We start from the raw sequence: 10,432 nt of genomic DNA, 5'->3' as shown, positions 1-10,432 counted from the left end.
GCGGGCAGGTTCCCGCGCGGGCCCCGGCGTCCGGCCGCGCCCTGACGCGCGCCGCAGCCCTGCCGCGGGGGGGGCCGCCACGCGGGGGGCGGCGGCGGGGGGGCTCGTGGCCCTGCACCACTTCTTCGGGGCGCAGGCGCTGTGGGTCGCGCTGCTGAGCGCCCTGTGCGCCCTCACGCTGGCGCTGAGCCGGGCCCGCGCCCAGCGCGGCCTCTGCGTCGCCCTCGCCGCCCTCAGCTACCTGCTCATGGGGTACGGCGGGGCTGGGGCACTGGGGGGCACTGGGAGGGACTGGGGGGCACTGGGAGGGGGCTGGGAGGGGATTAGGGGCACTGGGAGGGGGCTGGGGGGCGCTGGGGGGGGACTGGGGGGACTGGGGCGGCCTCTGCGTCGCCCTCGCCGCCCTCAGGTACCTGCTCATGGGGTACGGCGCGGCTGGGGGGGGACTGGGGGCACTGGGGGGGCTGGGGGGGCACTGGGAGGGGGCTGGGAGGGGATTAGGGGGCACTGGAGGGGGCTGGGGGGCGCTGGGGGGGACTGGGGGGACTGGGGCGGCCTCTGCGTCGCCCTCGCCGCCCTCAGCTACCTGCTCGTCGGGTACGGCGGGGCTGGGGGCGCTGGGGGCACTGGGAGGGACTGGGGGGGCACTGGGAGGGGGCTGGGAGGGGATTAGGGGCACTGGAGGGGGCTGGGGGGCGCTGGGAGTGCTGGGAGAGGGTTGCAGGAGGAGTGGATGTACTGGGAGCGTTGGGGGGGACTGGGAGAGGACTGGAGCAGTGAGAGATGCTCGGGGTGGACTCGGAGCGCTGCAAGGGAAGTAGGAACTGGGAGGGACTGGGGGCATTGGAGCACACTGGGGAAGGATTGGGGGAGACTGGGAACGGTGGGGGAGACTGAGAGAGGATTGGGGATGCCAGGAAGGAACTGGGTGGACACTGGGGGCACTGGGGGGCGTTGGGGAACTGGAAGCACTGGAAGGAGCAACGCGGGGAAGAACGGGGCAGACTGGGAAGAAGCAGAGGGGGTTACTGGGAGCGCTGGGGGGGTACTGGGGGTTACTGGGGGGGTGCTGGGGGTTCCAGGGGGTGCTAGGGGTTACCAGGGGGCCTTGGGTGTTACTGGGGGGTTACTGGGGGACACTAGGGGTTACTGGGAGGGCACTGGGGGTTCCTGGGTGCTACCGGGGGGCACTGGGGGTTACTGGGAGCCGGGGGGTGGCCCCCCCCAGCCCTCGCCCCCCCCCCGCCCGCGCAGGGAGCTGCACATGGTCGACACGGTGACCTGGCACAAGATGAGAGGTGAGCGGGGGGCTCGGCGGGGGGGGGCCTCGGCAGGGGGGGGGGCGCTGCCCCAGGCCCCCCCCCCCCCGGCCCGCCCGGACGCCTGGGCCCCCGCAGGCGCGCAGATGGTGGTGGCCATGAAGGCGGTGTCGCTGGGCTTCGACCTGGACCGCGGCGCGGCCGGCGCCGAGCCCTCGGCCGCCCAGGTGCTCGGCTACCTGTGCGCGCCCGGCGCCGTCGTCTTCGGGCCCTGGGAGCCCTTCGGCGCCTACCTGCGCGCCGCCGCCGGGCCGCCGCTGGTGCGTGGGGCTGGGGGCCCGGGGGGGTCCCGGGGGGGGGTCCGGGGGGGGCCGGGGGGGCCCTCGGCCGCCCAGGTGCTCGGCTACCTGTGCGCGCCCGGCGCCGTCGTCTTCGGGCCCTGGGAGCCCTTCGGCGCCTACCTGCGCGCCGCCGCCGGGCCGCCGCTGGTGCGTGGGGCTGGGGGGCCGGGGGGGGCCCGGGGGGGGGCCCGGGGGGGGCCCGGGGGGGTCCGGGGGGGCCCTCGGCCGCCCAGGTGCTCGGCTACCTGTGCGCGCCCGGCGCCGTCGTCTTCGGGCCCTGGGAGCCCTTCGGCGCCTACCTGCGCGCCGCCGCCGGGCCGCCGCTGGTGCGTGGGGCTGGGGGGCCGGGGGGGGGCCCGGGGGGGGTCCCGGGGGGGGCCGGGGGGGCCCTCGGCCGCCCAGGTGCTCGGCTACCTGTGCGCGCCCGGCGCCGTCGTCTTCGGGCCCTGGGAGCCCTTCGGCGCCTACCTGCGCGCCGCCGCCGGGCCGCCGCTGGTGCGTGGGGCTGGGGGGCCGGGGGGGGCCCGGGGGGGGGGCCCGGGGGGGGTCCCGGGGGGGTCCGGGGGGGCCCTCGGCCGCCCAGGTGCTCGGCTACCTGTGCGCGCCCGGCGCCGTCGTCTTCGGGCCCTGGGAGCCCTTCGGCGCCTACCTGCGCGCCGCCGCCGGGCCGCCGCTGGTGCGTGGGGCTGGGGGGCCGGGGGGGGGGCCCGGGGGGGCCCGGGGGGGGTCCCGGGGGGGCCGGGGGGGCTCGGGGTGGGGCCTGGGGGGGGACGGGGGGCGCCGCCACCAAGCCGCCCCAGTGCGGGGGGGGGGGGGGCCAGGGGGAGGCCGGGTTGGTACTGCGGGGCGGTGGGGCAGGGGCGGCCACTGGGCCCATGGGGCGCCGTGGGGGCTGTGGGGCACCGTGGGGCGCCGTGGGGCAGCCCTGGCCTGCGCGCCGTGGGGCAGAGCGCGGTGTGGGGCCGCAAGGCACTGCGCAGCCTGGCGCTGGGGGTGGCCGTGGGGGCGGCGGGGGGCCGTGGGGGGCTGTGGCGGGGCTGTGGGGGGCCGTGGGGCGCCGTGGGGCAGCCCTGACCCGCGTGCCGTGGGGCAGAGCGCGGCGTGGGGCCACAAGGCGCTGCGCAGCCTGGCGCTGGGGGCGGCCGTGGGGGCGGCGGGGCGCCGTGGGGGGCTGTGGGGGGCTGTGGGGGCCGTGGGGCGCCGTGGGGGCCGTGGGCGCCGTGGGGCAGCCCTGACCCGCGCGCCGTGGGGCAGAGCGCGGCGTGGGGCCGCAAGGCGCTGCGCAGCCTGGCGCTGGGGGCGGCGGTGGGGGGCTGTGGGGGCCGTGGGGGCGCCGTGGGGGCCATGGGCGCCGTGGGGCAGCCCTGACCCACGCGCCGTGGGGCAGAGCGCGGCGTGGGGCCGCAAGGCGCTGCGCAGCCTGGCGCTGGGGGCGGCCGTGGGGGCGGCGGGGCGCCGTGGGGGGCTGTGGGGGGCTGTGGGGGCCGTGGGGCGCCGTGGGGGCCGTGGGCGCCGTGGGGCAGCCCTGACCCGCGCGCCGTGGGGCAGAGCGCGGCGTGGGGCCGCAAGGCGCTGCGCAGCCTGGCGCTGGGGGCGGCGGTGGGGGGCTGTGGGGGCCGTGGGGCGCCGTGGGGGCCATGGGCGCCGTGGGGCAGCCCTGACCCACGCGCCGTGGGGCAGAGCGCGGCGTGGGGCCGCAAGGCGCTGCGCAGCCTGGCGCTGGGGGCGGCCGTGGGGGCGGCGGGGGCGCCGTGGGGGGCTGTGGGGGCCGTGGGGCGCCGTGGGGGCCGTGGGCGCCGTGGGGCAGCCCTGACCCACGCGCCGTGGGGCAGAGCGCGGCGTGGGGCCGCAAGGCGCTGCGCAGCCTGGCGCTGGCCCTGCTCTGCCTGCTCGTCTCGTCCTGCATCGCCCCGTTCCTCTTCTCCGGGCTCCTGCCGCTGCGCCCCACGGCGGCCCCACGGCGGTGAGCGCCCCCGCCCCCACAGACCCACAGCACCATGGGGGGGACCCACGGGGGAGACCCACAGCACCATGGGGGGGATCCATGGGGGGACCCACGCGCCATGGGGGGGACCCACGGGACCCACAGCGCCATGGGGGGGATCCATGGGGGGACCCACGTGCCATGGGGGGACCCACGGGACCCACAGCGCCATGGGGGGGGACCCATGGGGGGACCCACAGCGCCATGGGGGGACCCATGGGGGGACCCACGCGCCATGGGGGGGACCCACGGGACCCACAGCGCCATGGGGGGGACCCATGGGGATCCACATGCCATGGGGGGGACCCACGGGACCCACAGCGCCATGGGGGGGGATCCATGGGGGGACCCACGCGCCATGGGGGGGACCCACAGGACCCACAGCGCCATGGGGGGGGATCCATGGGGGGACCCACATGCCATGGGGGGGACCCACGGGACCCACAGCGCCATGGGGGGGACCCATGGGGATCCACATGCCATGGGGGGGACCCACGGGACCCACAGCGCCATGGGGGGGACCTATGGGGACCCACGTGCCATGGGGGGGACCCACGGGACCCACAGCACCATGGGGGGACCCATGGGGGGACCCACGCGCCATGGGGGGGACCCACGGGACCCACAGCACCATGGGGGGGACCCATGGGGGGACCCACAGCGCCATGGGGGGGACCCATGGGGGGACCCACGCGCCATGGGGGGGACCCACGGGACCCACAGCGCCATGGGGGGGACCCATGGGGGGACCCACAGCGCCATGGGGGGGACCCATGGGGGGACCCACGCGCCATGGGGGGGACCCATGGGGGGACCCACAGCGCCATGGGGGGGACCCATGGGGATCCACATGCCATGGGGGGACCCACGGGACCCACAGCGCCATGGGGGGGGACCCATGGGGATCCACATGCCATGGGGGGGGACCCACGGGACCCACAGCGCCATGGGGGGGATCCATGGGGGGACCCACGCGCCATGGGGGGGACCCACGGGACCCACAGCGCCATGGGGGGGATCCATGGGGGGACCCACATGCCATGGGGGGGACCCACGGGGACCCACAGCGCCATGGGGGGGGACCCATGGGGGGACCCACGCGCCATGGGGGGGACCCACGGGACCCACAGCGCCATGGGGGGGACCCATGGGGATCCACATGCCATGGGGGGGACCCATGGGGGGACCCACGTGCCATGGGGGGGACCCACGGGACCCACAGCGCCATGGGGGGGACCCATGGGGGGACCCATGTGCCATGGGGGGGACCCACGGGACCCACAGCACCATGGGGAGAACCCATGGCACTGCAGGGGGGGGGACCCACGAGGGGACCTACAGCGCCATGGGGGGGGTGGGGCCCTGGGGACCCCCCAGAGCCCCCGTGGGGGCGGGGGGGCCGTGGGACCCCCCACCGCGGGCCCAGGCGTCCGCCCCCCCCCCCCCCCCCACGCTAACGTCTCTGCTTCTGCCCCCGCTGCCGCGTAGGAGCATCGTCGACAGGTGGGGGGACACGGGGGGACACGGGGGGACGGGGGGTGATGTGGGGGGACACGGGGGGACGGGACATGGGGGGTGATACGGGGGGGACGGGGGGACGGGACATGGGGTGGACGGGACACGGGGATGGGGGGAACACGGGGACGCATGGGCACACGCGGGGTGACACGGGGACATGGGTGACACGTGGGGGGACGTGGGGCCGCGTGGGGTGACGGGACGCGTGGGGTGACGTGGGGACCCGCGTGACACGGGTGGCGTGGGGGGGACGTGGGGCCGCGTGGGGTGACGGGACGCGTGGGGTGACGTGGGGACCCGCGTGACACGGGTGGCGTGGGGGGGACGTGGGGCCGCGTGGGGTGACGGGACGCGTGGGGTGACGTGGGGACACGCGTGACACGGGTGGCGTGGGGGGGACGTGGGGCCGCGTGGGGTGACGGGACGCGTGGGGTGACGTGGGGACACGCGTGACACGGGTGGCATGGGGGGGACGTGGGGCCGCGTGGGGTGACGGGACGCGTGGGGTGACGTGGGGACACGCGTGACACGGGTGGCGTGGGGGGGACGTGGGGCCGCGTGGGGTGACGGGACGCGTGGGGTGACGTGGGGACACGCGTGACACGGGTGGCATGGGGGGGACGTGGGGCCGCGTGGGGCCGCGTGGGGCGACACGGGGATGAGCCCCGCCGCTCTGCGCGCCACCCGTCCCCGCGCGCCCCCCACGTCCCCACGCGGCCCCCGTGTCCCCCCCCCACATCCCCCCACGCGTCCCCCCCGTGTCCCCACGCCCCCCCACGCGTCCCCCACGCCCCCCCCGTGTCCCCGCAGGTGGCTCCGGGCCTACGAGAGCGCCCTCTCCTTCCACGCGCCCCCCCCGCCGTGTCCCCCCACGCGTCCCCCCGTGTCCCCACGCCCCCCCCCGTGTCCCCACGCCCCCCCCGTGTCCCCACGCCCCCCACGCCCCCCCACGCCCCCCGTGTCCCCGCAGGTGGCTCCGGGCCTACGAGAGCGCCCTCTCCTTCCACGCGCCCCCCCGCCGTGTAACCCCACGCGTCCCCCCGTGTCCCCACGCCCCCCCCCGTGTCCCCACGCCCCCCCACGCCCCCCCCCGTGTCCCCGCAGGTGGCTCCGGGCCTATGAGAGCGCCCTCTCCTTCCACGCGCCCCCCCGCCGTGTCCCCCCACGCGTCCCCCCGTGTCCCCACGCCCCCCCCGTGTCCCCACGCCCCCCCCCGTGTCCCCACGCCCCCCACGCCCCCCCACGCCCCCCGTGTCCCCGCAGGTGGCTCCGGGCCTATGAGAGCGCCCTCTCCTTCCACGCGCCCCCCCGCCGTGTCCCCCCACGCGTCCCCCCGTGTCCCCACGCCCCCCCCGTGTCCCCACGCCCCCCCCACGCCCCCCCCGTGTCCCCGCAGGTGGCTCCGGGCCTATGAGAGCGCCCTCTCCTTCCGCGCCCCCCCGCCGTGTCCCCCCACGCGTCCCCCCGTGTCCCCACGCCCCCCCCCCCGTGTCCCCACGCCCCCCGCCCGTGTCCCCACGCCCCCCCACGCCCCCCCGTGTCCCCGCAGGTGGCTCCGGGCCTACGAGAGCGCCCTCTCCTTCCACTTCAGCAACTACTTTGTCGCCTTCCTGTCGGAGGCCACGGCCACGCTGGCCGGCTCCGGCGCCTCCCTCGACAAGGACCAGCTGCGCTGGTGGGGGCCGGGGGGCGGGGAGGGGGCCCCGGCGTCCGGGGGGCCCCGGCGTCCGGGGGGGCGGGGAGGGGGCACCGGCATCCGGGGAGGGGCAGGGAGGGGGCCCCGGCGTCCGGGGGCCCCAGCATCCAGGGGGGGCGGGGAGGGGGCCCCAGCGTCCGGGAGGGGCAGGGAGGGGGCCCCAGCGTCCGGGGGGCCCCGGCGTGTGAGTGGGGGGGGGGCAGGGAAGGGGGCCAGGGGCCCCGGCATCCGGGGGGCCCCGGCGTCCGGGCAGGGGGGGGTGGGGGGGTGGGAAGGGGGCCCCGGCGTCCGGGCAGGGGGGGTGGGGGTGGGAAGGGGGCCCCGGCGTCCGGGGGGCCCCGGCGTCCGGGCGCTGACGGCGCCGCGCAGGGACCTGACGGTGTCGCGGCCGCTGCGCGTGGAGCTGCCGCGCTCCATGGCCGACGTCGTCACCAACTGGAACCTGCCCATGTCCCGCTGGCTGCTGCACACCTGTGAGCACTGGGAGCACTGGGACGGGGCGGGGGGCGCTGGGGCGGGGACTGGGGGTACTGGGGCAGGGACTGGGGGTACTGGGAGGGGACTGGGGGCACTGGGAGGGGGACTGGGGGCACTGGGAGGGGGCTGGGGTACTGGGAGAGGAACTGGGGGTACTGGTAGGGGAACTGGGGATACTGGGAGAGGAACTGGGGGTTCTGGCAGGGGGCTGGGAGCACTGGGGAACAGTGGGAGGCAGCCTGGGAGGCACTAGAGCACTGGGAGTGGGATGGGGAGCACTGGAAGGGGAGATTGGGGAGCACTGGGAGGGGGACTGGGAGCACTGGAGGGGGATTGGGGGCACAGAGTGAACTGGGAACGCTGGGAAACGTGGCTGGGAGGCACTGGGAGCACTGGGAGGGTGTTTGGGGGGCAGTGGGCGTTCCTGGGAGCACCGAGTGCAGGCAGAGGAGGGCACTGGGGGATACTGGGGGTATTGGGGGCACTGGGGGGTGCTGGGGGATACTGGGGGCACTGAAAAGCACTGGGGGATACTGGGGGCACTGAAAAGCACTGGGAGATCCTGGGGGCACTGGGGGATACTGGGGGCGCTGGGACACGCTGGGAGGTACTGGGCGTGCTGGGGGGGGCGTTGGGGGATACTGGGGGCGCTGGGGGATACTGGGGGCGCTGGGGGATACTGGGGGGCGCTGGGGGTCAGCGCCGGCCCGGGGCGCAGACGTGTTCCAGACCACCCGGCGCCTGGGGACCTTCGCGGCCGTGCTGGGCACCTACGCGGCCAGCGCCCTGCTGCATGTGAGCGCCCCACGGCCGCCCCACGGCTGCCCCACGGCCGCCCCCTAACTCCCTACAGCTGCCCCCTAACTGAGCCCTGCTGCACATGAGCGCCCCACGGCCGCCCCCTAACTGCCCTACAGCTGCCCCCTAACTGAGCCCTGCTGCACATGAGCGCCCCACGGCTGCCCCACGGCTGCCGCACGGCCGCCCCCTAACTGCCCTACAGCTGCCCCCTGACTGTGCCCTGCTGCACATGAGCGCCCCACGGCCGCCCCACGGCCGCCCCCCTAACTGCCCTACAGCTGCCCCCTGACTGTGCCCTGCTGCACATGAGTGCCCCACGGCCGCCCACAGCCGCCCCACGGCCACCCCCTAACTGCCCCCCCAACTTCTCCATGGCTGCCCCCCCCAACTGCCCCAAACTGCATGCAGCCGCAGGGGAGCGCCCCACAGCCACCCCCCACTGCCCCCCCTCAAATGGTGTCTGAACCCCCAACCTGGTCCTAACACCCTCCAACTGCCCCCGCCCCGATCGGCTGCCCCACCCCCTATGCTGCCCCGCCCCCCGATCGGCTGCCCCGCCCCCCATGCTGCCCCCGCCCCCCCTAACTCCCGCCTCCCCCAGGGCCTCAGCTTCCACCTCGCCGCCATCCTCCTCTCCCTCGGCTTCATCACCTACGCTGAGCACGGTGAGCGCTGGCCCTTTAAGCCCCGGGGTGGCTGGGCGGGCCTCGGAGGGCGGGGGAGGCCGCGCCCACGGCGGGGGGGAGGAGCCAACCAGAGAGGGACCTGCCCTGCTGGGGGGCGGGGCTATCGGTGAGGTGGGCGGGGCTAGCGTGGAGTGGGCGGGGCTAACACGGAGCAGAGGAGCTGTGTGGGCGGGGCTAGGCGGCGAGGTGGGCGTGGCCGCGCTGACCCCCGCCCCTCCCCGCAGAGCTCCGGAAGCGCCTGGCCGCCATCTTCGACGCCTGCGTCCTCTCCAAGCGCTGCCCCCCCGGCTGCTCCCACCGCCACAAGGACGTGAGCCGGACGCCTGGGCCCCCTCCTGCGGGGGCGGGGGGCGGGGGGGGAGGGCAGGGGGGTTCCCCGCCGGACGCCTGGGCCCGCTGACCCCCCCCTCCTCCCCCATCCCCGCAGGCGCTGTGGGTGCGGGGGCTGAACGGGGCGCTGGGGGCGCTGGCGCTGCTGCACCTCGCCTACCTGGGCGCCCTCTTCGACGCCGAGGCCGACGACGCCGTGGAGGAGCAGGTGCGGCCCCGCCCCCGGCCCCGCCCCCCGGCCCCGCCCCCCCCGGCCCCGCCCGTTCGGGGCGGAACGGGGGACTCAGCGGCCCCCCCCCATCCCCCCCCCGCAGGGCTACGGCGTCGCCTACACCCTGCGCAAGTGGTCGGAGCTGGGCTGGGCCGGCCACTGGGCCACGCTGGGCTGCTGGGGGCTCGCCCGCCTCCTCCGCTGACCGCCGGGAGCGCCGGGGCGGCCCTTCTGGGCGCCGGAGGACTGCCCACATCTATGGTCATCCCCTCCCCCCCCCCGCCCGCCTCCTCCGCTGACCGCCGGGAGCGCCAGGGCGGCCCTTCTGGGCGGTGGAGGACTGCCCACATCTATGGTCATCCCCCCCCCCCCCCCGCCCGCCTCCTCCGCTGACCGCCGGGAGCGCTGGGGCGGCCCTTCTGGGCAGTGGAGGACTGCCCACATCTATGGTCATCCCCTCCCCCCCCCCACCCGCCTCCTCCGCTGACCGCCGGGAGCGCCGGGGGCGGCCCTTCTGGGCGCCGGAGGACTGCCCACATCTATGGTCATCCCCTCCCCCCCCCGCCCGCCTCCTCCGCTGACCGCCGGGAGCGCCGGGGCGGCCCTTCTGGGCGCCGGAGGACTGCCCACATCTATGGTCATCCCCTCCCCCCCCCACCCGCCTCCTCCGCTGACCGCCGGGAGCGCCGGGGCGGCCCTTCTGGGCAGTGGAGGACTGCCACCTCTATGGTCACCTCCCTCCCCCCCCACCCGCCTCCTCTGCTGACTGCCTGGAGCACTGGGGTGGCCCTTCTGGGCGGTGGAGGACTGCCACCTCTATGGTCACCTCCCCCCCCACCCACCCAGCCCCAGCCGGGCGCGGCTCCTCCCGTCCCCACCATAGAGTTCCCGCTGTGCTGACAAGAGCGCCGCAGCAGGGGGCCTCTCTAGGCCGGCGGGTGTGGGCGGGGCAAGAAGCGGCGTCACGCGGCCCCTCTAGGCCCCTGGAGGACCCGGACGTCGGCGCGCCGGTTTTGTACGGCTCGCAGCTCATTAAAGGCTCTGATTGGCTCCGCGCTCGCTGGCTCCGCCCCGTGGGCTCCGCCCCGGCCAATGGGGACGCGGCGCGGCGGCAACAGCACTCGGAGCC

General features: G+C 77.5%; 1 protein-coding gene across 1 annotated transcript; it reads left to right on the top strand.

The window, feature by feature from the left end:
- Window positions 1-57: 57 nt before the first annotated feature.
- Window positions 58-10,429, top strand: PORCN (porcupine O-acyltransferase; the record flags this gene model as incomplete). Its single annotated transcript, XM_062600841.1, has 11 exons — window positions 58-252; window positions 1,255-1,298; window positions 1,398-1,579; window positions 3,433-3,563; window positions 6,652-6,777; window positions 7,168-7,271; window positions 7,994-8,070; window positions 8,678-8,741; window positions 8,987-9,072; window positions 9,190-9,300; window positions 9,407-10,429. Coding segments are annotated over 11 exons (1,222 nt in total), but the record flags the coding sequence as incomplete, so codon positions are not given.
- Between the last annotated feature and the right edge of the window lie 3 nt (window positions 10,430-10,432).

The sequence above is a fragment of the Rhea pennata genome (assembly GCF_028389875.1).
Source record: "Rhea pennata isolate bPtePen1 chromosome 35 unlocalized genomic scaffold, bPtePen1.pri SUPER_35_unloc_5, whole genome shotgun sequence".
NCBI lineage: Eukaryota > Metazoa > Chordata > Aves > Rheiformes > Rheidae > Rhea > Rhea pennata.
Note: the sequence above shows the minus strand (reverse complement) of the source record. Positions and strands in the feature narration are given on the sequence as shown.